General features: G+C 37.6%; 9 protein-coding genes and 1 non-coding gene across 12 annotated transcripts; 6 read left to right on the top strand and 4 right to left on the bottom strand.

Moving 5' to 3' along the window:
• The first annotated feature begins 13 nt into the window (after positions 1-13).
• On the top strand, positions 14-2,999 carry LOC9325049 (pentatricopeptide repeat-containing protein At1g74600, chloroplastic). The gene has a single exon (XM_002888940.2). It carries the CDS (start codon positions 58-60, stop codon positions 2,731-2,733), a length of 2,676 nt encoding a protein of 891 aa, XP_002888986.2. The 5' UTR covers positions 14-57; the 3' UTR covers positions 2,734-2,999.
• Positions 3,000-3,093: 94 nt separating this feature from the next.
• Positions 3,094-4,240, top strand: LOC9323612 (glutathione S-transferase U10). Its single transcript, XM_002888939.2, has 2 exons — positions 3,094-3,573; positions 3,655-4,240. The coding sequence occupies exons 1-2, from the start codon at positions 3,250-3,252 to the stop codon at positions 4,027-4,029; spliced, it is 699 nt and encodes a 232-aa protein (XP_002888985.1). The 5' UTR covers positions 3,094-3,249; the 3' UTR covers positions 4,030-4,240.
• LOC9325048 (putative pentatricopeptide repeat-containing protein At1g74580) lies at positions 3,835-7,595 on the bottom strand. The gene is made up of 2 exons (XM_002887501.2): positions 4,408-7,595; positions 3,835-3,921 (listed from the first exon to the last, which is right to left on the bottom strand). The coding sequence occupies exon 1, from the start codon at positions 7,194-7,196 to the stop codon at positions 4,905-4,907; it is 2,292 nt and encodes a 763-aa protein (XP_002887547.1). The 5' UTR covers positions 7,197-7,595; the 3' UTR covers positions 3,835-3,921; positions 4,408-4,904.
• Positions 7,503-7,583, top strand: TRNAL-AAG. Its single transcript has one exon. It is a non-coding gene; the product is annotated as a tRNA-Leu (tRNA).
• A 298-nt stretch (positions 7,596-7,893) lies between the features above and the next one.
• Positions 7,894-10,367, top strand: LOC9323611 (NAP1-related protein 1). The gene is made up of 10 exons (XM_021035813.1): positions 7,894-8,181; positions 8,624-8,746; positions 8,835-8,885; positions 9,010-9,081; positions 9,198-9,311; positions 9,409-9,473; positions 9,620-9,683; positions 9,775-9,831; positions 9,919-9,966; positions 10,107-10,367. Exons 1-10 carry the CDS (start codon positions 8,053-8,055, stop codon positions 10,158-10,160), a joined length of 777 nt encoding a protein of 258 aa, XP_020891472.1. The 5' UTR covers positions 7,894-8,052; the 3' UTR covers positions 10,161-10,367.
• On the bottom strand, positions 10,259-11,930 carry LOC9323610 (cytochrome P450 98A9). The gene has a single exon (XM_002887500.2). The coding sequence runs from the start codon at positions 11,883-11,885 to the stop codon at positions 10,410-10,412; it is 1,476 nt and encodes a 491-aa protein (XP_002887546.1). The 5' UTR covers positions 11,886-11,930; the 3' UTR covers positions 10,259-10,409.
• A 1,383-nt stretch (positions 11,931-13,313) lies between these two features.
• On the bottom strand, positions 13,314-15,069 carry LOC9325047 (cytochrome P450 98A8). The gene has a single exon (XM_021034117.1). It carries the CDS (start codon positions 15,006-15,008, stop codon positions 13,515-13,517), a length of 1,494 nt encoding a protein of 497 aa, XP_020889776.1. The 5' UTR covers positions 15,009-15,069; the 3' UTR covers positions 13,314-13,514.
• Positions 15,070-15,364: 295 nt separating this feature from the next.
• LOC9325046 lies at positions 15,365-17,995 on the top strand. 2 transcript variants are annotated; one of them, XM_021034119.1, is made up of 10 exons: positions 15,365-15,631; positions 16,150-16,316; positions 16,439-16,503; positions 16,602-16,642; positions 16,730-16,818; positions 16,905-17,018; positions 17,190-17,267; positions 17,357-17,422; positions 17,503-17,580; positions 17,646-17,995. In XM_021034119.1, the coding sequence occupies exons 1-10, from the start codon at positions 15,493-15,495 to the stop codon at positions 17,751-17,753; spliced, it is 945 nt and encodes a 314-aa protein (XP_020889778.1). In that variant the 5' UTR covers positions 15,365-15,492; the 3' UTR covers positions 17,754-17,995. The 2 variants fall into 2 exon arrangements, with proteins under 2 accessions (XP_020889778.1, XP_020889779.1); XM_021034120.1 differs by having other exon boundaries at positions 15,366-15,631; positions 17,506-17,580.
• A 47-nt stretch (positions 17,996-18,042) lies between these two features.
• Positions 18,043-19,632, top strand: LOC9323609 (HVA22-like protein a). The gene is made up of 5 exons (XM_021034116.1): positions 18,043-18,423; positions 18,731-18,757; positions 18,857-18,979; positions 19,056-19,299; positions 19,391-19,632. The coding sequence occupies exons 1-5, from the start codon at positions 18,362-18,364 to the stop codon at positions 19,463-19,465; spliced, it is 531 nt and encodes a 176-aa protein (XP_020889775.1). The 5' UTR covers positions 18,043-18,361; the 3' UTR covers positions 19,466-19,632.
• Positions 19,633-19,822: 190 nt separating this feature from the next.
• Positions 19,823-22,305, bottom strand: LOC9325045 (F-box/kelch-repeat protein At1g74510). 2 transcript variants are annotated; one of them, XM_021034115.1, is made up of 3 exons: positions 22,128-22,301; positions 21,933-22,002; positions 19,823-21,479 (listed from the first exon to the last, which is right to left on the bottom strand). In XM_021034115.1, the coding sequence occupies exon 3, from the start codon at positions 21,469-21,471 to the stop codon at positions 20,122-20,124; it is 1,350 nt and encodes a 449-aa protein (XP_020889774.1). In that variant the 5' UTR covers positions 21,472-21,479; positions 21,933-22,002; positions 22,128-22,301; the 3' UTR covers positions 19,823-20,121. The 2 variants fall into 2 exon arrangements, with proteins under 2 accessions (XP_020889774.1, XP_020889773.1); XM_021034114.1 differs by lacking the exon at positions 21,933-22,002 and having other exon boundaries at positions 22,128-22,305.
• Between the last annotated feature and the right edge of the window lie 4,032 nt (positions 22,306-26,337).

Genomic DNA, 26,337 nt, shown 5'->3' with positions numbered 1-26,337 from the left:
TCCATGTTGATTTTGCTTCCTCTTTTTTTCACCTTAGAGCGAGCTCATGGACTGATAATGAATTGTCTAGCGAACGAGAGCTTAAACTCCTTAAAGATCTCTCCTTTTTCTACCTCCAGACTACTCTCTTCCGTTACCAATTTCCGAATTCCCAGCAAAGATTCTAGTTCTTCTTCAGCTCCTTTTAACCCTTTTCAATTCTTCAATGATCAATCAAATTCAAGGCTTTGTACACTCAGAACAACCAGAATTCTACAAGCCCATTTGCTTAGAAGATATCTTCTGCCATTTGATGTTTTCCTTGCTAAATCATTGCTCAGCTGGTACTCAAACTCGGGTTCCATGGCTGATGCAGCTAAGTTGTTCGATACAATTCCTCAACCAGATGTTGTTTCTTGTAACATTATGATCTCTGGTTATAAACAACATCGATTGTTTGAAGAATCATTGAGGTTTTTTTCTAAGATGCATTTCTTGGGGTTTGACGCTAATGAGATAAGTTATGGGTCTGTGATTTCGGCTTGCAGTGCTCTACAAGCTCCTCTGTTCAGTGAGCTGGTGTGTTGTCAGACTATAAAGATGGGTTATTTCTTTTATGAAGTTGTTCAATCGTCTTTGATAGACGCATTCTCTAAGAATCTAAGATTTGAGGATGCTTATAAGGTGTTCCGTGACACTTTATCTGCTAATGTGTATTGTTGGAACACTATCATAGCAGGGGCACTAAGAAATCAAAATTATGGTGCTGTTTTTGATCTTTTCCATGAAATGTGTAATGGGTTTCAGAAACCTGATAGTTATACATATTCCAGTGTTTTGGCTGCTTGTGCATCTCTTGAAGAGCTTAGGTTTGGAAAAGTTGTTCAAGCTCGGGTGATCAAATGCGGAGCGGAAGATGTCTTTGTTTGTACTTCAATTGTTGATTTATATGCCAAATGTGGTCATATGGCTGAAGCTAGGGAAGTATTCTCCCGTATTTCCAACCCTAGCGTTGTCTCTTGGACAGTAATGCTGTCTGGTTACACAAAGAGTAACGATGCTTTCTCTGCTCTTGAAATATTCAGGGAAATGAGACACTCAGGTGTTGAGATCAACAGCTGTACCGTAACTAGTGTGATTTCTGCTTGTGGTAGACCTTCTATGGTCTGTGAAGCAAGCCAGGTCCATGCTTGGGTCTTTAAAAGTGGTTTCTATCTTGATACCTCAGTGGCTGCCGCCTTGATTAGTATGAACTCAAAGAGTGGAGATATTAATCTCTCCGAACGGGTTTTTGAGGATCTGGACGATATTCGGAGGCAAAATATAGTAAATGTAATGGTCACATCGTTTTCGCAAAATAAGAAGCCTGGTAAAGCTATAAGACTGTTTACTAGAATGCTTCAGGAGGGTTTGAATCCTGATGAGTTTAGTGTATGCAGTTTGTTAAGTGTATTAGATTGTTTGAATTTAGGTAAGCAGGTTCACAGTTACACCCTTAAAAGTGGGTTGATCCTAGATCTCACTGTTGGAAGTTCTCTTTTCACAATGTACTCCAAATGTGGTAGTTTGGAAGAATCATATAGCTTATTCCAGGAGATACCTTTTAAAGACAATGCTTGCTGGGCTTCCATGATTTCTGGCTTCAATGAGTACGGTTATCTAAGAGAAGCTATTGGACTATTCAGCGAGATGCTCGATGAAGGGACTAGCCCTGATGAGAGTACTCTAGCTGCTGTTCTAACTGTGTGTTCTTCTCTCCCTTCTCTACCAAGAAGTAAAGAAATACATGGGTACACACTAAGAGCTGGAATTGACAGGGGAATGCCTCTCGGTTCTGCACTAGTAAACACATATTCAAAGTGTGGGTCACTAAAGTTGGCTAGAAAGGTCTATGATAGGCTCCCTGAAATGGATCCAGTTTCATGTTCATCTTTAATTTCAGGATATTCACAACACGGGTTAGTCCAGGATGGCTTCCTCTTATTTCGCGATATGGTCATGTCTGGCTTTTCCATGGACTCCTATGCAATTTCATCCATTCTTAAAGCTGCTGTTCTCTCTGAAGAATCAGAGCTGGGAGCTCAAGTTCATGCCTACATCACAAAAATCGGATTATGCACAGAGCCTTCTGTAGGAAGTTCATTACTGACAATGTATTCCAAATTTGGAAGCATTGAAGACTGCTGTAAAGCATTTAGCCAGATCAATGGCCCAGATTTAATCGCATGGACTGCACTGATTGCAAGTTATGCTCAACATGGAAAGGCCAACGAAGCGTTACAAGTGTACTGCCTTATGAAGGAAAAAGGATTCAAGCCTGATAAAGTGACTTTTGTGGGAGTCTTGTCTGCTTGTAGTCATGGTGGTTTGGTTGAAGAAGGCTATTTCCATCTCAACTCGATGGTAAAAGACTATGGAATAGAACCTGAGAACCGACATTATGTCTGCATGGTTGATGCTCTAGGGAGGTCAGGAAGACTTAGAGAAGCTGAGAATTTTATCAACACTAGGCCTATTAAACCGGACGCCTTGGTCTGGGGAACATTGCTTGCTGCTTGCAAAATTTACGGGGATGTTGAACTCGGGAAGCTAGCAGCCAAAAAGGCTATAGAATTAGAGCCATCAGATGCTGGAGCATATGTTTCACTGTCGAACATTCTTGCAGAGGTTGGTGAGTGGGACGAAGTGGAGGAAACTCGAAAGCTGATGAAAGGAACAGGTGTACAGAAAGAACCAGGGTGGAGTTCTGTCTGATGTTATTTATTGTGAGAAGCCGTGAGGTTCATGTTTAAGGATAATCCTGCCCCAAGTTAATGATGAAGGAACAGTTGAAAATAATTGGAGATTGAAGTTGAGATTGCTTTCACTGTAGGAGACGGTTACCAGAACAATCTGTTTTTTTTTTTTTTTTTTTTTCTAATAGTAGATATTTCTTTAGATCGTTCAGAGAAAATAGTTGGTCGGAAAGTAGCTGCTGATTTCCATTTTCTTGGGCAGCAATACAGTCAAAGATAATTCAATATTTATCTCTGTTCCATCAAATCTTGATCATGAAATAAACAAATCCTTCATACTTTGAAAATTCAAAGTTTTGACTTTGAACGAATAATAAGACAATGCCCTTGGCAAATGAATATGCTTGATGAACAAGATCCAAAGTAAACTCTCTTGTCTCTATAAAAGAATTTGAACAATGAAGCACAAAAATCATAATCCCCAAAAAGATTTTAAGAAAAAAGTGTAAGAAATAAAACAAGAGAGTTTTGAGAGATGGAGGAGAAGAAGAGCAAAGTTACATTACATGGGACGTGGATAAGCCCATACTCAAAGAGGGTCGAAATCGCCCTTAAACTCAAGGGCATACTATATGAGTACGTCGAAGAAGATCTTCAGAACAAAAGTGAATCGCTGATTCAACTAAACCCGGTGCACAAGAAGATTCCTGTTCTTGTCCATGATGGGAAACCAGTGGCTGAATCACTTGTGATTCTTGAATATATCGATGAGACGTGGATGAACTCTCCTCGTTTCTTCCCAGAGGATCCTTATGAAAGGGCTCAGGTCCGGTTCTGGGTCAGCTACATCAACCAACAGGTTTTATCCCCAAATATCTCATCCGAAATCAACCCCATACATAGACATGACTAGCAGATTATTGACTATTTCTTGTTGCAGGTGTTTGAGGTCACGGGTCAAATCATGTTCCAAGAGGGTGAAGCTCAAGCAAAATCTGTAGAAGAGGCTCGAAAGAGAATCAAAGTTCTTGATGAGGGACTCGAGAAGCATTTCCCGAATAAAAACATCAGAGAGAATGATGATGTAGGGCTTTTGGAAATCATCATCATTGCTACTTTCGGAGTCCACAAAGCTCATCGTGAAGAAATCGGTGTAGAGATAATCAGTCCAGTGAACACTCCGACTTTATACAACTGGATAGAGCGCCTGCAAGATCTGAGTGTGGTTAAAGAAGTAGAAGTGCCTCATGATAAGTTGGTGAACTTAATCCAGAACTATAGACAAAAGTGTCTCCAGCAGGCTGCAAATGCGTAATTAGATCAAGATGTTGGTCTAGTGATGAATCATCTGGATTTAATATTGTCTCAAAGGATAACAGCAATCTAGATGAATCATCTAGATTACTGCTTGAAGTAAGAAATAATTCCCTGAGAGTTGTTTATGAACTTATCGTAGCTATTACTGTATGATAATGAACTATAGAAAAACATTTGTGATATCTCCATGCTCTATACATTAGTTGATACGCTTTGTTGTCATACTTTTGTCAGAAAAAATATAAGAACTTGCAATAATAAACATTTCTAATAAAAAAGTGACTCGATCATCCTAAGATCTATATACTTCTCAGAGACTGTAACCAACCAACCACATATAACAAAAATGCGAAAATGTTCAGAAAGCTCCACGTACCTTGTGCAGCCACAGTGGTCAGGTGTTTCTTGAGTAAGGCTTCTTTCCGCACTGCTGCCGAAAATTCTCATTGAATGTGAAGTTGAGAAAGACTTAGATCGAGCATATGCAGCATGACCCTTGCCTATGTTTGATGTAATTAACATTTAACTCTATCATGAAGCATTACCAAGAAGGGAAAGAGGAAACGGGATCAAACCAGCGAAACTTCTTTCTCGAACTTTTCAGGAGATGTTATGGACTATAGTTCCGGAGAAGGTTCAGTGGATCATGGTTAAAGATCAGAGCAACTCCAACCTTTTTGTGTCTTGGATGAAATTTCACTGGCCATAGACTTGTCCCCCGCAATTTACATCTAAGTTCAATCCATGGGGCTCAGAGCAATGGTTGAGTTACTATCTTCTCTAGGAATGGAAGGTCTGGCTCAGCAAGTCCTCATATCAAACAAACTCAATCAGTTCTTTAAGCAACCAAATGTGAAGTCCACTGCAGCAGATTCATATGGCTACCACTGTGAAACCCTTTTTCTTGCGTAGCCTTTTATCTCTAAGGCCATCAAAAAGAAGTTCGTAAGCATAATATGTAATACAGCTCTTCTTCAACAGATCCTCCAAGACAAGTTTAGGAGCAGCCACCTCCTTTTTGTCATGATCAAAAATGGTGTTCACAGCCTCAGGGACCAGTCCTTTCTGGACCATCCGATGGATAATACCGGCAGCCTCATAAACTCTATCCTCCACACAAAGACAGTTTATTACACGTCCAAGCGTTGTGAGCGATGGAATAAACCCATTTTCCATCATCTCCAGTAGAAACTTGTACCCCAAATCGACATTTCCCGTTTTGCAAAAACCATCAACCATAAGCCGGTATGTGTATCCATCAGGACCAAGACAACGATCAACCATCTCTTGGAAAAGCTTTTCGGCCATAGTAACATTTAGCTTCTCAGTGAATGCATGAATGATGATATTATATGTTGGCGTTGAACATGAAACCATATAAACCTCTTCCATTTTCCGGAATAGCGTGTATGCTCCATCCAAGTCTCCGTTTTTGCAGAACCCGTCAATCAACGTTCCAAACGTAACCGCATCTGGATTCACACTCTTGTTTTTCATTTCCTCCAATAACCCCAAGGCTTTATCTAGTTTGTGGTATCTACATAGACTCTCCAGAAGTATATTAAACGTGAATAAGTTAGGGGCACAACCTTTCTCCACCATAGTTTTATATGTTTCCATCACATCTTCATACTTTGAAGTTTTGCAGAGACCATTCAACAAAGAGTTGTAAGTGTACACGTCAGGATCAACACCGTTGTCCATCATAACATCTAAGATCTCAAGTGCGTTTTCCATTTTCAACTGTGTAGAATAACCATGAATCAAAATGTTGAAAGTAAATATGTCAGGAAAGTACCCTTTGGAGATCATGACTTTAACAAGACCATCAGCATCAGAAACACATCCCATCTTGCATAATCCATTTACGAGTATGTTAAAAGTCTGTACCTCAGGAATCAAACCCTTTTCAGACATTTCACTCGCCAACTGAGCAGCCTCCAGAATCAAACCCTGGTTAGACAATCCCTTGATCAGTGTGTTGTAAAGAATCACGTTAGGCTTTATTCCTTTCCCTAAGGCCTCATTAAATAAAGCTAAAGCACGGTTTGTTTCACCTTCGTGACACAATCCGTCAATTAAGGAGCGATATGTAAACTCGTCGGGGACAAACCCATTGAAAACAGCATTAACTAGAATCCGTTCTGCAAGTTGCACCATTCCACCTTTGCAATATCCAGCTATTAGTGTGTTATAGGTAAAACTATCAGGCTCAAGTCCTTCATTCACCAGTTTGCCTAAGTAAACCTCTGCCTCCTGAAACTTGGAATTTTTACATAAGCCATATATTAGATAGTTATACGTGACCACATCTGGTTTTGGCCCCTGATCTATGAGACGACCTACCATACGAACAGCAGCATCAAGCTCACCTTTCTGACAAAGCCCTTGAATGAAAAAATTATAAGTAAACAGATTCGGTAAAACGCCTCTTTTGATAACTTTATCCAGTAGTTTTTCACACTCCTTAACATCTCCTTTCTTGCAAAGAACATGTAGAAGCTTGTTAAACGTACTAAGGCAAAGCGAAACACCCGATGCAAGCATCTTCCCAAACAACTCATATCCCTCATCCTTAAAATTCTCCTCATAAAACCCACCAACCACAGTACAATAAGCAACCACATTCATCTCACAGCCTTGAGAAGACATATTATTAAGAAGCCTCAAAGCAGCGTGAGGCCGACTAGTCCTGCAAAAAGACTTCATCCTAATCGTAAACGAGTAAACATCAGGCGTAATTCCTCTATCACGCATCCTCATATACACCTTGTGAGCTTGATCAAAGTAACCACTATCAACCAATATACTCATAATAGCATTATAAGAGAAAACCGTAGGCTCACAATCATAAAAATCCATCCTTTCAAACACATTAACAGCTTCTTGAACTTTCCCTTTCCTACCATAATTCTTCATCGCCCCAACATAAACCCCTTCAAGCATATGGTTACCAACATTCTGACGCATATCCACTAAAACCTCTTCCATGGCTTCGAATTTTCCATAAAGGCCAAGCTTTTCGATGATACTGCGGTAAGTAGATAAAGTATGCTTGAAACCATCCTCTTTTCTCATCGAATTGAACATTTCTAGAGCTTTCATAGGATCCTTCTGACATCTTATAACTGTAGTTACATGTTTTGGAAGCAGAGGAGGACCCATTAAGGAGAATAATCGTAACCTAAAAAAGATACTTTGAATCCCTAAAATCCAGATACGAGAGACATAGCAAATAACCCTAGAAAAATCTGAGGAGAAAGAACAAAATTGAAAAAGTTAGATTTTTTTTTTATCACTGAGGTCCTGAGGAGACTCAGAAAACCACTGGAGAAATCAATTACAATCACCGGCGGGCTTCAACGGCTACAACGCCGGGAGACGGGAGTAGTAAATCGGACTCGGCGAAGAAGCGCGTGGGAAGATTTCTAAATAAATAAATAATTGTTAATTAAAGAAAAGAACAACAAAGTTGATATGGCCGAGTTGGTCTAAGGCGCCAGATTAAGGTTCTGGTCCGAAAGGGCGTGGGTTCAAATCCCACTGTCAACATTTCATTTTTTCTTAAATTTTTATATGTTAAAGTGGAGATTTTTCTCAAGTTATAATATTTTAGAGCAATAATGTTTTAGTGGTCCTGAAGTAAATCATACGAGATAAAAAGGGAAAAATTAAATGACTTAATCCGCTTTTATTAAATCAACTATTTTAATAGGATAACTTAAAAAAAGCAAGTGTAGAGAAAGTTCTAAACTACCCTAATGTGGTTACTAAATTGACTAATATACCCTTCTTGTCATACGCTGGCACAATCTGATTGGTCCACATAAACCCCTCAAAACCCTAAGTCCCCCTTTGCCCACACTCACACTTCACCAGCATAAACTCTCATCAGGAACTAGGGTTTTAGCTGATTCGATTCTCTTGCGACGGAATCACAAGAGGAGAAGAAACCTAGCAGAGGAGCCAAAATCCTCTCTTTCTTTGGAATTAGGGTTTCCTCAAAGGGAGTGAAGTGAAAATGGTTGCGGATAAGAGCAAGAAGTCGAAAATTGAAGAGAAAGTCGAAGAAGAAAACTTGGAGCAAATCGATGAAAAGCTTGTTCTCTCAATTGAGAAGCTTCAGGAGATTCAAGATGACCTCGAGAAGGTTAAAAATCTCTTCTTTCACTTCTTCGTTAATTTGCTCTAACTCTCCAGATTTTCCCCTTTTTCTTAACCGGTGTTCATGTGCTCTGTATCTTGGTTAACTTGTATAGATTCTCCAATTTTAAATTCTATTTTACTTGAATGTTTGTATGTATCTGGATTTGAAGGAAGGATGCATGAAAGATCGCCTTTTTTCTCTTGTTGCTACAGTAGTGTGATAATTGTGTATTCGTACAATGCAATTTTGAGAACGTTTTAATTCATGTGACTGGTCTCTGTAATTAGCTTCTGCAATATCTGTAGAGAAGTTAGTGGAAAGAGTACTATTTGAGAAGTTAAAGCTCAAAATATCATCAAGTCATAAGTACAGTTAGAATTGACATGAACTTTAATGAGTGTTTTTTTCTTTCTTCTTTCTCCTAACTCTGATTTGTTGGTTGTAGATTAATGAAAAGGCCAGTGATGAGGTCTTGGAAGTGGAGCAGAAATATAACGTGATACGGAAACCTGTCTATGACAAGCGCAACGAAGTTATCCAATCGATTCCAGACTTTTGGATGACTGCTGTAAGTAATAGTTTCTAGGTTGTTTTTCAATTACTGTTTAAAAATATCTTCGACTTATTGACCAATGACCTTTACACATTCTTTGCAGTTTTTGAGTCATCCTGCATTAGGTGATCTCTTGACCGAAGAAGACCAAAAGGTTTGAGTTATCATTCGGCATGCTCTACAGTTTATAATGCTGATAACTATCCGATTGGCCTTTCATCTTTTCTGTACAGTTACATTCCTTTATACCTCTTCGTTTGATTTCCCTGTTTTTACAGATTTTTAAGTACTTGAACTCTCTGGAAGTGGAGGATGCCAAAGATGTGAAATCTGGATACTCTATAACTTTTGTATGTTTCTTTATCCAGCTCATTTCACTATCCATTGTTATTGTCTTCTCCTATTGATCTAAGAAGATTACTGAGTATTGTTAATTTACTTGTTAAATTGGGGGCATCAATCGCAGCACTTCAATTCCAACCCGTTCTTTGAGGATGCCAAGCTTACTAAGACGTTTACCTTCCTCGAAGAAGGAACAACAAAAATCACTGCAACTCCTATCAAGTGGAAGGAGGGCAAGGTAAATATAAATATTTCTGCTTCTACAATATAATAAGTTTCTTACTTTATTTGTCTCTCTTCGATATTATTCTTAATGATGTTTCTCTATTATGAAGGGCTTGCCAAATGGAGTGAACCATGATGATAAGAAAGGAAACAAACGTGCATTGCCAGAGGAGAGGTATTGTTCTAGTGCCCATTAAGTGATTATAGTCTTAGTGAAATTCTTGTGGTCATGGATAGATGATGCACAATGATACAAAGTTAAATTCTTTCTTATTGGTAGTTGCAAATGATTAACAACTTCCCATTCAACTTTCTCTTCAGTTTCTTTACTTGGTTTACTGATGCTCAACATAAGGAAGATGCTGGGGATGAGATTCATGATGAGGTAAATGCTCCTCGACTTTCTGACTTGTTATAAGTTATTGACCGTTTTTATTATCTGCCCAATTTGAACTCGGAATCTCCTCTTGGAGCAGGTTGCTGATATTATCAAGGAAGATCTCTGGTCCAACCCTCTCACCTACTTCAACAATGTAAACTATTCATCATTTCACTTTCAATCTTGTATCCTCTTTCTCTAGAGGTAATAAGTTGCTTAAAGATTTTGTTGATGTATGTAGGACGCTGATGAAGAGGATTTTGATGGAGATGATGACGGTGACGAAGAGGTAAAACAATCGTCTCATTTTCCTCAAAATACATTGATTAATTGAGTGTTAGTCTGGACATTGTTATTATGAGTCACATGGTTTGTTACTGTGCTCCATCTTTTAACCTGGAAAATCTTTGAAAACCATACTCTCTTCAGGGAGAAGATGACGACGAGGACGACGATGAAGAGGAGGAAGTTGGTGAGGAATGATGGGAGCCCAAGATAACACATTGCTGGCTTGCTTCTATAGATGTGTAAAGTTTGTGTTATGAGGTTCTCAATTTTAGCAATGATGAGACTAAGCTATCTCTTTTGGAGTATTTAGTTTATTTACTATCAATAGCTACATTCTGTTTGTACGAACCATTTCATCAGCCATGTCCTAAATCTTGCCGCAGCTACATCTGTTTTTCTCAATTGATAATCTCTCTTGTCTTATGTCGGTTAATATAATCTATTTCAGTGAAAAGTTAAAAGGTATAACTCTTGTGGCAGCCTGGACGAAGCTAGAGCCTGCAATGGAGTCTTCATGTAACAAACTAATCCAGGCTTCTCGGTCATGTCGATGTGTTCCCGAGGTGTAGAGGATGTCCATGAGAAACAATGCAACAAATTACCTAGTGCTAATGTCATCATATTGAGGCTGAGTTGTGCAGCTGGACACACCCGTCTTCCCGACCCAAACGGAAGAACCCGAAAGTCTTGACCTTTAACATCCGTTTCCTCCACAAGAAACCGCTCTGGTCTAAACTCATCTGGGTTGCTCCAGTTTGCAGGATCTCGAGCAATCGCCTGCACATTGACATAAACCGTGGCTCCCTTAGGAACTCTGTACCCACCTATCTGAACCGATTCGCTGGCCTTGTGTGGAAGCATCAATGGTGTTGGAGGGTGAAGCCGGAGAGCTTCTTTGAGTATGCATTGCAGATATGGCAGTTTTGGGATATCTGTATCAGACATTAACCGTCCGAATCCAACCACCGAATCAAGCTCATGCTGCACCTTTTCTTGCACAGTCGGGCATCTGACCATCTCTGCCATTGCCCATTCGATAGTAATGGCGGTTGTGTCAGCTCCTGCGGTTAACATGTTCCAGACCAGTCCCATCACAGTCTCCTCGGTCAGCTCATTCTTCTCTTTCAACTCTAACAGACTCTGAACAAAACACTTTTGATCTCTTCCTCCATATACTTCATCCATTACAGCTCGTTTAAACCATTTTCTTTTCCGAGCCATGTGCTTCATGAACGCATTGTCGCTGGTGAACCAAGACGAAACCCGTTTAAGCCAAATTGTATAATCAAGCATCTTGGTTGCGCCGGGTAAGCGAGTCTCCCTATCAACGATCGATTTAAACTCTCTTCCTTCTTTCGGTTCGAATGTTTTCCCGATAACTAATCTTGAAACAATGTTCAAAGCAACTGAACCTAGATAGTTCCTCAACACCACCGGTTTCTGATCATCGGTCATCAAGTCATTGAAAACCGACTTAACCATGGAACTTACTTCCATTTCTCTCATCAACCTGAAACACTCTATGCTTTTCAAAGAAAAGAGCTCGAGTGTACAGAGTTTCCTCATTTTAACATAATGTGCTCCGTAGTCGGACCAAATAAGATCACTGCCGTTCTGAGTCATCCTTGCGGTTCTATGTCGGTTACAAAGTTGGTAGTCTTTGTCTCTCAACACTTGTTTGGCCAAGTCAGAGCTGGAGACCACAACAGCTAGCTGTGATCCTAACCACACCGATATGATGGGGCCATAAGTGTGTGACCACTCGGAGAAAGACTGCGTCCATAGTGGTTTCAGTTGATGAAGGTTTCCGATCAGAAATCGCGTTGGTGGTCCTGGAGGTATGTTGGATCTCCGACGTCGTAGATTTTGCATGAAGGCGGCGATTATGATAGTGGTTAAGGATATCAGTAATAAATCCATTTTGCTTAGACAAAGTTGTAATTGGTAAAATACAAGTTTGATGCTTCCTCATGAAGTGTATTTTTTATACACGAAATATTAAATGATTTCTAAATTATAATTATTATTATTTAGAGTCATGCTTATCGAATAAGCTATTTAGATAACACGTAATTTTGCATGAAATTGTCATGAATTGGTTCACTTTTTTGCTTTCCCACACTATATGCATTTTCTAATTTGATTGAAAATTTTAGTACAACTTTCTTTGCTGTAAGAAAGACGTTTTCATGTACATTCTTATATAACTTTTTGAGGTAGCAGTTTTTGTATCTTGCAAACACATATCCAAAGTTGACATGTTTTGACATTTGTTACAAAAATTCATATGGTAAATGAGATTTAGTTATAGTGTTATAGTATGCTAACTGGCGTTGAATAAAATTCTTCGGACGTGTATCTGACTATCTGTATCTGTTTTGAACTTGATCGGTATTAGTTAACGAAACAAGTTTGGTTTATCCCGGTTTAGAAGTTGTGGTGACGCACATTGTGATTAGACTTGATCCGTTCGTTATTAAAGAATGAACCAAATTCGGTTTAGAAGTAACGGTATGTGCGTCGGAGAAATTTGTGGTCTCGTCGGAGAGTCTTAGCCTGTAAATTACTTTTCCCGGTGGATCCGGGGATGGTATATGCATAGTCACATCAGACTATGATGAATTCGTAGAAGCTTTTTCTGTTGCTTTTCCAACTGGTGGTGCACACCAAGTGTTCGATAAAATAGCCAAGTGAGCAGTTTCATGTTTCTACGGGCACCTACTACTTGTAGGAGTTATTAGTATTATGATAAGGTACATTATTCCAACTTGTTGTAAGCTAAACAAAATCTCTGCCCAATTTCTATTTTTTTTTTCTTGGTCTAGTGAAGAGAGTAATTGATCTTGGTGTATATATATCCCACTTCATCTCCTCGCATCAACACTATAAGTAGAAGGGTTTGAGATTCACTCTAATCATCCAATTCTCACTAACTCAAAAATAGACTCTACAAACCAAAAGCTCCTATCGTCCAATAGTTTTTTTGGAAAGGCTTCATTTAAACAGAGAGTCGTTTTATCCTGGGAACTCACTCCATCGTGAATACTCGGAAGCTAGACGTGTGGCAGGGAAAATGAGTTAAGGGAAACCGTGATTAGTATGACATCGCCAACCGGCAGCATTCACAAAGATCTTAAACTCCTTTCCCCTGCCACTCTTTTAGCTTCCGAATCTTTTTCGATGGGTGAGTTCCTTGGAGAAAAAATCTTTCTCTACGGATGAAGCGTTTACGAAGAAACAATTGGGATGGAGATATCTTCAACTGATGGGAAACCAAGATAATCACATTGCTGGTATGCATCTATGAAAGATGAGTAATGGCATTACTTATCATGAGATTGATTGAGCTTTCACCATGTGACTATGTACTCTTTTATTTCCATATATATAATAGCTACATGTTTTTGTATGAAACCGTATTCAACCATGTCGCAAATTTTGTCATGCCTCTTGGGTTTGACATGGCTGCATCTTCGTTTCCATAATGAAAGTCATCATGGTCTATGGAGTTTCATTATTTTATCTTATGTGTCTGATTATTTATCTATTTTAATCTAAAGGTAAAGGTATAACTCTTGCTGCAGCTCTCGGCAAAGCTAGAGCCTGCAGTGGAGTCCTCATGTTACAAAGCAATCCAGGATTCTCGCTCATGTCAATCCTCTCTCCAGGAATAGGGGAACTCCATGAGAAGCAATGCAACAAATTTCCCATCACCAATGTCATCAAGTTCATGCTGAGCTGTGCCGCTGGACACATCCGTCTTCCTGATCCGAACGGAAGAACCCTAAAGTCTCGACCTTTAACATCAGTTTCCTCCTGAAGGAACCGCTCTGGTCTAAACTCATACGGGTTTATCCAGTTTGCAGGGTCTCGCCCAATCGCCTGCACATTGACATAAACCGTGGCGCCCTTAGGAACCTTGTACCCACCTACCCAAACTGTTTCGCTTGCTTTGTGTGGAAGCATTAATGGTGTTGACGGGTGAAGACGGAGAGCTTCTTTAACCACGCATTGCAGATATGGCAGGTTCGGGATATCTGATTCAGACATTAACCTTTCGGATCCAACCACGGAATCAAGCTCCTGTTGCGCCTTTTCTTGCACGGCCGGGCATTTGATCATCTCTGCCATAGCCCATTCGATAACAACTGCAGTTGTGTCAGCACCCGCGGTTAACATGTTCCAGACTAGTCCGCCAACCGTCTCTTCGCTTAGCTCTTTCTGCTCTTTCAACACTAACAATTTCCGAACAAAGCCCCTGTGATCCTCTATTGCTACATCTTCTTCCACCATTACAGCTCCTCTAAACCACTTTGTTCTGCGATCCTTGTGGGCTAAGAATTCCTTATCGCTGATGAACCAAGACGAAACCCATTTGAGCCACCAGACGTGATCGAGAATCGTCCCTGAGCCACTGAGAAGATGTTCTTTCTCAACGATTGATTTAAACTCCTTTCCTTCCTCAGACCCGAACTCTTTCCCGATCATTAATCTTGAGATGGTGTTCAAAACAACCGCAGCTAGGTACTTCCTCACAATCACCGGTTTTCGCTCCTGATCATCGCCTGAATCGCTCATCAAGTCCTTGAGAATCGACACAACCATCGATCTTGCTTCCATCTCTCTCAACGACCTGAAATTCTCGATGCTTTTCAGAGAGAAGAGTTCGAGTGTACAGAGTTTCCTCAGTTTGACATAATGTGGACTGTAATCAGACCAAACAAGATCAGTACCGGTCTGAGTCATCCTCGCGATCCTGTGTCGGTTAGACAATTGATGGTCTTTGTCTCTCAACACTTGTCTGGCTAAATCAGAGCTGGAGACCACAACGGTGAGCTGTGACCCTATCCACACAGATATGATAGGACCATAAGTCTGTGACCACTCCGAGAAAGAATGCGTCCAAAGTGGTTTCATTTGGTGGAGGTTCCCAATCAGAAACTTTGGCTTTGGTCCCGGCGGTATGTTGGATCTCCACCACCGTTGATAAAGCATGACGGTGGCGACGATGATAGGGAGTAATGAAATTAGATAAAGAACCATTTTTGCTTCGACAATGTGAAACAGTTAATGATATAATTAAGTTTGATGTACATTGGAACATATACCTTACACTGAAGTTTTTATACACAAACTGTAAAAGATAGAAGAAAGGTTTTGATATTTACTTACGTAAGTTTAGAGAAACACACAACTTTGACATGCGCATGAAAATGAGGTGATTTGGTCCCTTTTTACTCTCACACTTTTTGCATTTTCTGTTTACTTATTCTTGTGCTTTATGATACAACAACACTAGTCATGACATCAAAATGATTATTGACACAAAAATGATTATTGACATATTTTACCTGATTATTGATTGACATTAAAAATAAATTTGAGAAAAAAGAAAATGAAATTGAGTGGCAAAAATTAGATGGAAAATAACCAAAAAGATTCAGCCGAACAGAGCTTGCCGTTAATGGCGATACTCTGATGAGGACAGTCTAATGGAGATTTCCCGAAAAACAAGACAAAAGGAGAAATGGCGACAGCGACGACATCTGCGATTAGGGCACCAAATTGGAGAACTGTTGTGTTATTCTGGACTATCTCTCTCACTATTTTCTACTCTCTTTTCCAAATGGGTCTTCGAAATTCGCCATCTTCTTCATCATCATCAGGTAAAGATCATGTTTTTAAGTTCGTTTATTTATCAATTACCGACTTTTCCTTTCCTTGTCTCGATACTAAAATACCTTTTTATATTCTTAGATTTCGATGATGTTTTAATAATTGTATCCTGATCTGATTAATTAGCTAAACTGTGTGTGTGTTTTTTTTATAATGAATATGGGTTTCGTAAATGGAAGATCGATGTTGACTTGCTAATAGAAGGATTCATCAGCCACTGAGTGTAGTTAGGGTTGCGTAAAGAACTTGTTTTTCTATGAAATGTCTCTGTTTTTGTACCATGAGTTTGCAATAGATCTTGAGCCGAACTTAGCGTTTAGGGATAAAATGGATACTTAAATCACCCTTCTTGATTTGTTTATCCTGAGCTTAAGGATAGAGTGAATATCTGATGCAAAGAGCAATGCTTGATTTGGGAATCTAGTGCCTTTGTTTATGTGTTTTCTTTATCCATATCTTAAGTAAATGTTTATTTTATATAGCAATAGTAAAGTCTTGTATGTTTCAGATTCCTTTATCTCCTATGCGGAGCAAAGCACAAGGTTGTACGATAAGATGGAACGGGATATACAAGAAAACGGACCGCTGTTCTTTAAACAAGGTGAAACGTCTCAGTCGTTGTCACTTTCTGATCTCTTCACACTGAAAGATGGAAAGATATCACCTGTCCTCAAGGTAGAATGTTACATCTTTACTTTTACTATTCTTAGAATGGATTAGTGGTTTTGTATAGTGAAGTGAATAATTGATTTTTGTGATAGCTAAATATCATGTATGAGATTGTATAAAATATTCAGGTTGCGAATCCCCCTGTGCGAGCTAATGTATTACATCTCAGCACAGAATACTCTGTCCCAGTCTCGTGAGTGTGTAATTTGCCCCATTCTCGATGCAAATTTATCCTGTTTAGTATGATGTTTTACTGCTAAAAAGGTGTCCTTATATGTCTGTAAATTGCAGGAAAGCCGTCGAAAATGTGTTCAGTCCTTACTTTGAGAATAGTAAGCATGCCGCTATTACCATATATGTGAATCATATATAATATGGTAATTGTGTTTTCATCTCTCTTACTTTGGGTTGTTTTTTAGCAATCTGGTTTCAGGACTCTAAAATGTATCACTTTAGCATGTTTCATGCATCGAATCACATTTTCTCTGTTCCAGCTACTGAAGATGAGGTTTGTTGTTTTTACTTTATCATTTATCTTATCACCAGTCCACTAGAACTTTTATTCTAGTTTCTGAACCTCTTCTTCATTATCAGGTTGAAGGAGAAGCAGCTGCTGTTAAAGCAGTTGCTAATAAACTTTGCCCTTTGGAGATTATCTTGGATAGAGTTCTGTTAACCTCGACTGGTGTTCTTCTTGGATGCTGGAAGGTAATTTTGTTGCTTTCACTTTGCCTCAACAAATGCGAGTCAGATCTCCGTTTTGTTTTGCTTATACCACTTCGGAATTTCATCCTCCATGACAAAAACTATGCTAACAAGTTCTTTAGAAATGGCCAAATCAGATATCTGGGACTTATACCCTGTTTCATGTTTCATTAGGTTTATTCTGGAGATGACCCCATAACAATCCGCTCGAAACTGAGATCTGTTCTTCCACGTGCACCGGAGAAGCAACTTGTAATATCTGTTTCTTTAAACTGTATATACTGTATCTCTCAATGAACACGAACCACTTGTCTGATACATATGCTGATTTTTTGTTTTAGTATGATGCTGCAATTCTTCATACATCATTGGCAAGGCTGCTTGGTCCACCAGTATCTCCAACTGAGGCAAGTTTCACTTATTGGCGAGAAACTCAGAATTTAATGTTGCAGAATCTCCATGACTTAGTTGACGTTTCTTTATGTAGCAGGCTAGTTCTGACGACCAACTCCAGCGTATCCATGACTTGATCACAAGACTAAACAACCAAATCCGAGGATTCAGGGTAAAACTTATAACTAAAGTGAAGTTTTCTTGACCAAGAACTGAGAAATCTCTCTGTTGATACAGGCAATAGTATCAGAGCTGTGGTATGTAGAAGAGTTTGATCTGCTGGCGCTTGCATTGGGAGGAAGAATGAAGGTTCGATCATTCCCACTCGGCTGTGCAAAGAGTTAATACCTACCGGATTGTAATCAATAAGCTTATTTCATCTTTAAGATCATCAAAACCACTATGTCATCTTCATGTACATTTTCTTCAACTTCTTAGACTCTTAGTCAAGAAAATTATCTTATTCAAGTCAAGACAAAAGTATTTTCTTATGTCGGCTATGGAAAAGCAGCTACTTATAATTCGAAAGAAACTGTAATTTTAAGTTTTTAACTCCCAAATGTACATAATATTTTGCTTTCCTTTTATATGCTGAATTTCCAAATACAGAATTTTATATAGCTAATTACCCAAAGAAAAAGATCGCTAATTTACTTTCTTGTGTCAACAACGTTTAGTTTAAGCTAATTTCCATTTTTTTAAAAATTTCCTAAAAGCTTGAGTATTCATTCCAAAGAAAAGGAAATTAATGGTAGCTTTTTTCAATTTCAATTCGTTTTCACACCTTTTGACACCATTAAAAAGTTAAAAACTTTCAACAGCTCTACCACACAATTATTATTCGCTCTCTCTCTCTCTCTCTCTCTCTCTGAAAGTCTCCATCTCTATCTCCAGTGAGTAGTGAGTTTTAGTGGAGGAAGAATCAGATTCAAAGCCAAAATCAAAGCTTGGTGATGGGATCTGGAGCTGGAAATTTCCTCAAGGTTCTTCTCAGGAACTTCGATGTTCTTGCTGGGTAATACTCAATTTCTTCTATTTCTCTTCTCTTCTTCTGTTTTTGCTCCACCGTCACCATTACAAAGACCCTGAATCTCTTCAATTTTCTTCCTTTTGCCTTAAAGCTCCTTCCTTTTAGCGAATAGCTTCTCATATGTTATACTCAATTCATCACAGTCTAGGGTCTAGTTTCTATTTTTGGACATAACCCTAGTTTAAGTTACGAAATTCTCTCAAAGTTGATTTGATTCCTATAAAAAAAAATTCATCTTTTGGAATGTTATGTGTGAAACTAATCATAATCTCTGTCGTTGAATTTTTTGCAGGCCTGTGGTTAGTCTCGTTTATCCTCTGTAAGTGAATCCATAGTTCCACTTTTCTTTCATGGTTTAATCTGTACTGCAGAAAACTTTGATCTAATGGTACGTGTCTTGCTCTTTGACAATGGCTAGATATGCTTCAGTCCAAGCGATTGAAACTCAATCTCACGCTGATGACAAACAATGGCTAACTTATTGGGTCCTTTATTCATTACTTACTCTCATCGAGCTCACATTCGCCAAACTCATCGAATGGTAAGATGATTGAAACCCCATTAGCCACATTAGCAATAGCAAGTTTCTTATACTGACAATGTTGTTGTGTGATCAGGTTACCGATATGGTCATACATGAAGCTGATCTTGACTTGCTGGCTTGTTATTCCTTACTTCAGCGGCGCTGCGTATGTCTATGAACATTTTGTGAGACCTGTGTTTATTAACCCGCGGAGCATTAACATTTGGTATGTGCCAAAGAAGATGGATATCTTCAGAAAGCCAGACGATGTGTTAACAGCTGCTGAGAAGTACATTGCTGAGAATGGACCTGATGCTTTTGAGAAGATCTTAAGCCGGGTATGTTATGTGATTTGTTCTATAACATCTCTTCTTCTCCTTGTCAAAAGAAGGTGATTCTTCTTTACGTATCTTTTCTCGTATCGTGCAGGCCGATAAATCAAGAAGATATAAACATGAACATGAAAGCTATGAAACAATGTATGGTGAGGGTTATCAGTACTAAGAGAAGAAACTTGAAAAGCTTTTAATTTTAGAATGTGTGAAGCAAGCTCATGTCGTTGTTCTTGTTTGTTTATGCTTCTATTTTTGTGGATCTCTCTCGTGTAAAAAAGTTGATAATTAAATCAAGATGCTTTATGCTCCAATTTAATAAAGTTTAGAATCGAACTATTTTATATTCCAATGTTTTCTTTTATCTATGCATATTTCAACTGTGTACTAATCAAGTTTGGTTGTAAACTTATATAATTAAGAGTGAAGATCTAAGCAGTATAAGAAATGACCAAAGCTACTTTTTTCAAAATCATTAGATCAAAAAGAGTCAAAATTGCTTTCCAAAGATTAACACTTGCAATCTTGGTTTTCCAGGAAAAACAGAGAAAATTTATTCTAAAAGAGTGTAACAATGGAAACAAATTACAAAATAACAATGTTGAGAGAGACAAGACAAGATGATGCTTGTTCTTAATCTTCTTCAAATTTATTGAAACTTTTCAGTTCCAGATTATACCTGAACAACAACAATAATCCCACAAAGACAAAGAAGAAAATAGAGAGACTCTCTTGACCCCAATCATGAAAATAAAACCCAAAACAAGAAGAAGAAAAACTCTAATAAAAAAAGTCAATAACTTTGAAATGGCTCTCAAGTCTTCTTCATCAACATCCCATCACCGCACAATTATACACAAAGTTTCCCGATGGCTTAGAAGCAAGAACTCTCCAATGCAGCTGTGTTCCTTCGCTTGGGACACAAGCATTGATCTCTATGAACCCTCCTCCTATTGCCCTAGGTCCTCCAACCACCACTAACTGATCCCCGCAAGCTCGAAACGCCATTCCCCAACCGTTCATCGAAGAAGCCCTCTCTGGCAAATTCCCTACTTTATTCCATACATTACGCCTTTTATCGTATTTCCTTACTTCTTGCTGCGCGTAATTTGCAGCATAAAGCTCGTCTTTTACAACTGCTACAAGTGGTGGTGCCTCCGAGGCCGCTGTAGCAGCGGCAATCTCCTTTGCCTGATCTCCTCCACCTCCGTTGCTTCTTTCTGGTAACATGTTAGGTATCAATGTCCATGTCTTCTTCTTCAGATCATAGACTTCACCGCACATTAGCATCTTCGAGTTTCCCTCTCCGATACCTCCAATGCAATAGAAATTCCCGTCCATGAACACGCTCGAGCACATTTTCCTAGCTTTGTTCATGCTCGGGATGACAGTCCATTCCCCAGTTTCCGAGTTATAAAGCTCTGCCGAGCTCAATATCCGCCCACGCGGATCGCATCCTCCAGCTATAACCGCGATCTCGCCTAGACTCGCTGATCCAAACAAGCACCTCGGGACATTCATTTGCATACCCGATGTCCATGTATTGGTCAAGATACTATATCGGTAAATCACATGGGACATGATCTCTTTACCAAAAACAAGAAGCTCGGTGCCAACCGCCAGAGACTCTTTATCAGAACACATGAAACATTCGTTGAATGTCATTTTCGGTACACGTAACCAGCGATCTCCATTTGGATCATAAGCTTCCCATTCCAAGAGCCTGCAAGAGAAGTAAATCCAATGTTCCACAATACCCTTTGCCCGTCTCAACCTATACAACTCACTGTCCTTAATCAACGAGCGGAAGGTTTTATTCGTTGAGGCTATAGACCCGAAATCAGACAAGGAACAGTGAGCCAAGCAGTTGAGAAGTGCGTTTTGGTCAAGCCGAGTAACCGGTGAACTCTGTTGATCACCTCCTTGTTGACTCTGGTTAGACCTCTGATAGATTTTAGCAAGCTGAAGAATATCTGTAATCTTCTCAGATTCACCTCTGCTTCCATGATCAACGCGCAACAGTTTCTTAGCGAAACTTCCTTCTTCATCGGTAGCATCCAACAACCGTTTCTTCAAGGAGAGCTGAAGCACACAGTGTGCGTTATATATCCACTTGCTCTCTTCCTCACATGAAGATGGTAAGTCTCTTGACACCAGATAACTCGGAGCCTCCAACATAATGAATGCTAAGAAAAGAAAAACAACCAGTCCATCAATCAAAACCATCCCATAAACAGAAGAAGAAAGACACATTATGACATTTCAACAACATATTGTGCTTTTCAGATATATGAGAATTTGTAATATAAACTGTATCAATGATCCAAGGCAAATCCATCAATCAAATCATCGCCCCGCAAGAGTAAGGTAAAGTACAATTCTTGACCAGTGAAATTAAGTTTTGACATCACTGTAGAAGATATAAATTTTAGTACAACCACTTTGATAATTCAGCAAAACCAATCATTCGAATCCACAAATATAGATTTTAGTTGGTCGAAAATCTCAAATACGAACGATCAGATAAAAAAAAACACCAATTCACAAAAAGAAACATGCAAGCCACGAAGAATAGATCGATGGATAGATTCAGCAGCCAATAGAATCACATCAGATCCCAAACTAAAAATCAATCTCACCAGCTATTATCGAAGAATAACACCCCTCAGATTCCTAGATAATTTCGATCAAGCAGAGTCGATTAAAGATCTGTAATTTAAGAAAACAATAGAAATCCAGACAAAACCCACTTTAGATATCGATGATTCCAACAAATCAGACACAAAGATTCAAGAAATTTTTCAGGCAGGATCAAAAAAAAAAAAAAACTCAACTCAATCTTCGCATTGCGGCCACATTTTAGATGAATATTTGAGCTGGGATTTGCATTTTTAATTTGATTTGATTTGATTTTTGGGGGATCGATTAAAAAAAGATGCACGAATGAACCAGTGGTGGGATTTGTACATATAAAAAAATGAAGAATAAAGCTGATGAATTTATATATTCTTTACTCATTTTTTATATACTCGATGACGAGGAGAGATGTTCAAGGATATTTTCGGTACTTTTTGTTGTTTAAGTCGACGACGCCGTTAGTTTAGTAGCCAAAAGAAAGTTAACGGCTGATTCTTAGCTCTTGCACGTGTTTCTGCTTCGGACAACTAAAGCTTTTTTATTTATTTATTTGCTTCTCACGTTAATAATCTCGTTCTTCTTCTTTTCTTTCTTTTTTTCTCTCTTTTACTTAATTTTTGCTAATATCTTTATCTTATAAATCTTTCTGAATAATATTTCAATAGATCTTTCTATTTTTCTCATGATATTTTGTATATTTTCATGTATAATTTAGACATATTATATTAAATATTACTGGAATATTTAAATATTAGATTTAAGCAGTGTTCTAAAAAGCGGTCTAGGCGGTCGCCTAGGCCTCGACTAGGCTCTAGGCTCTCATGCGACGCCTAGATAACCGTCTTGACCGCCTAAAATTATATAGATCTTGTTTAATGTATTTTTTTCAATTTCAATTAGAGTTTTATTTTTATATATATAGTTATAAATATTCATATATTGTCAAAAAAACTAGATAAAACCTTTATTTATATTTAAAATCTCATTTAAAGGTTTTATCTAGTTTTTGTTTATAATTTCATAATTTTTAGTTTTATATAGATATTTTATATAACTTTTATATATAATATCATATTTATAATGTTTTATGTTATAAACGTCTAAACCGCCTAAAAATCGCATAGGCCCCGATTAGTCCTTCTAGGCGCTAGGCATTGGGTTACCGCCCGCTTAGCGCCTAGCGCTTTCTTGAACACTGGATTTAAGTAATCAAGATATAATTAAAAAAAAAAAAAAACAAAAAAACTAAAACATCAATAACACCGAATATATATTAAAAAATAGATTCATATTTATACGAATTAATTTCAGTATTTGGGCGTAGATTTCATTAGGCCTGGGTTTTCGGTTATCCGTTCGGTTATCGGTGGGGTCCATTCGGTTTTCGGTTCTTTCGGTTTTAAAATTTAGTATCCATTCGGATATTTTGAAATTTCGGTTCGGTTTCGGTTTGGTTCCGGTTCTTTCGGTTTTAAAATTTAGTATCCATTCGATTATTTTGTTTAAGATATTTTCGGATTTTTTGGTTATTTTTGAGTATTTTTAAATATTTTTGGATATTTTTCGGTTATTTTTGAGTATTTTTACTATTTTTATAGATTTTTCAAGTATTTTTGATTATTTGGTCAATAAATAACTAATTATTTCGAAAATATAATTGTATTTCGGGTATTTCGGTTACCCGAAATATTTCGGTTCGGTACCGATTCGGTTACGGTTATTTCGGTTATCAAATTTAGTATCCATTCGGTTATTTTCAAATTTTCGGTTCGATTCGGTTCGGTTTTTTTTTACTTCGGTTTCGGTTCGGTACATTCGGTTCGGTTTAAAAGCCCAGCCCTAGATTTCATTTAGCCAATCAGGAGTTAGATCCAAAATTTTAAACCAACTAAGGTCTTCAGGCCCATATCAAGTTATAAGTCCGCAAATTGTATAATGGGCCGGATCTGTTATTAGGCTTTTAGCCCTAATATTAACTCATCTATTTTGCTGTGAATATGAAATACTAGTACAGATTGATATTACTAATAGCGGTTAATTGTTTTTTTTAGTCTGTAATCTGTAGGTTGCAATAGAGTTGATAGACGTGGTTAACTGAATATTCTGTAAACGTATATTATCTTTATCTTCACTATCAAAAAAGGATTATTATGATATATTAATTATTTGACCCACTACTTAATTTTAATTCTGATTACTGGAGCAATAGGATAGGACCACACTTCATTGTAGTGTGTATATATATAATCAATGCGCGACAAAACCAGTTTCTTTTTTTACTAGTAGAACGAGAATATGGATTCGCGACAATAAATATTACCCCCACGAGTTATATATAGTACATGGAACCTCATGCAACTACTTTTCTTTCGTCTCACGGGACCACATATAATAAAGTTTCTGACGCTAATTACAATCATTAAACATAATCGTGGAGATTAATTATTGGATTAAGGTAATCTTAAAAATTTGCAAATTGTGTGAAAGGAAAGAACCTTAGACGATGGTGGACCTTGTCTTCGTCTTAATATTAAAGTGCTGACAAACTTAGGTTTAAGTACCAAGTTGTAACATAGAAACGAATCTGAATGACGTAACCAAGTTTTGATTTGTGTTGTTTAGATCAAACACGTTAAAACCAGCAACCTTTTTTTTGGTAAACTTAAAACCAGCAACCTACTGTCTTAGTTTTGGTTGTTTATTGAGAAAAATCAAATGGTGACAATTGCAAGAGGTATATCCTTTTAGGGAAAGTTAAATATTTCGAATCACAACGCATGATACCATAAAAGTTCAATCGTGAATATTCATAATCTATTGCGTTATATCTATTTCCATACAGTGTAAACTCACGATCGTAAATTATACTATGTAGCATTTGACCTCTTTCTTTTGGTAGCCGGTCTAAAAGAAATATAAAAGACCACTATGTTTGTACAGCATTTGTGTCATTGCGTGCATACTATAAAATACTAAAATGTTTTAGAAAAGAAAGAACAAAAAAAAATGGTTTAGATGATATATTGCGTAGTATGCAACCAAAAACCTAAAATTATTTGACTGATTCAGGACGCAAATATATAACTGTATGCAGCACAAAAAAACTTAAAAATTGTTTTCGAAATAAGAGTGGTTTTAGATTTTTCTCCACAATCTACATACATTTTTTTTTGTCTACTATTAACTAGCGAAGATCATGAATATGTTGTATGCAGCAAAAAAATCTATACTAATTCAAAATTTGTTGTATGGCACATAGGTTTTACGTTGGATTAGCCAAATGATATCAGGTTTTAGGCGAACTACATCTTGCTAATACCTCAAACCAGGGCGGAGGTATGAAGGGGTGAGTGGGGTCACATGACCCCTATAAATTTTATATATCATTTATTTTTAGTGTAAATTTGATTGAATTTGAGGAAATATTTAGTTAAAATTAGTGTTTGACCCCTATAAATTTTTGTTCTAACTTCCAAATGACCCTTTTAATTTATATAATTTTCCAATTTATTGTTCATCATAAAAAATTTGTATTATGTTAATCCCTATAAAACTTGTTTCCAGATCCGCCGCTGCCTCAAACTATAATATCGATTGAATACCATTGGAACTATTGGACTGTCGCTTTTTGCTTAAAATCTCAGAATATTCAGGATTGGATAGTGCAGTAAATGAATTTCCACTACTGATACTAAAAGAACAAACAAATAATACAAGATGTAATGCCGAAATTATAGAGAAGGATTAACGTTGAAATTACCTTATTTTGTTTTGCCTTCCTCATCGTCAACGCATTGGAAGAAGAGAAGATGCTTTTGTGTTGGATTAATATCACGTGCAAGTCCAAAATTTATAGGCTTTTGGGACTCATCCTAAGTCATAAAATTGATAATCGCATTCTATAAATGGAGTGTGCCCTTTCAACCTTCAAACTATTCGCCACATTACAGTTCATATTATTGATCGATAACTAGTACTATAAATTAAGCTAAAGAAAATAGTACAAAGCTTCAAAAATTTATGCTGTTATAGGTGATTATTGTTATGTTTTAAAAGAATTTAATTTAATAATATGGTACGAGTACGATATATATAGCTGGATCACGTGTTTTTAGCAATACTATACGATTAAGCTTGTTTGGTCGGTGTCATAGAGGGGAGAGAGAACACCTGAGCCAAATGAAGGACTAAATGTAGATCGTAATTTATGTAAGCGTCTTTGTATATAAAATATGTGATTCTAAATTTCTAATATTATCTATTTAAAAGGTAAAAGATAAAATATGGTATATATAATACATTACAGATACATAAACATTTGTAACAAGCGTATATATAATTAACAAAAAAAATCGAAGATAAGTCTTACTAACAAAATTGTATTTTTATTTTCATTCATCAAAAACA

This window comes from Arabidopsis lyrata, assembly GCF_000004255.2.
Source record: "Arabidopsis lyrata subsp. lyrata unplaced genomic scaffold ARALYscaffold_2, whole genome shotgun sequence".
Classification (NCBI taxonomy): Eukaryota; Viridiplantae; Streptophyta; class Magnoliopsida; order Brassicales; family Brassicaceae; genus Arabidopsis; species Arabidopsis lyrata.
This window is presented reverse-complemented; position numbering and strand designations above follow the sequence as displayed.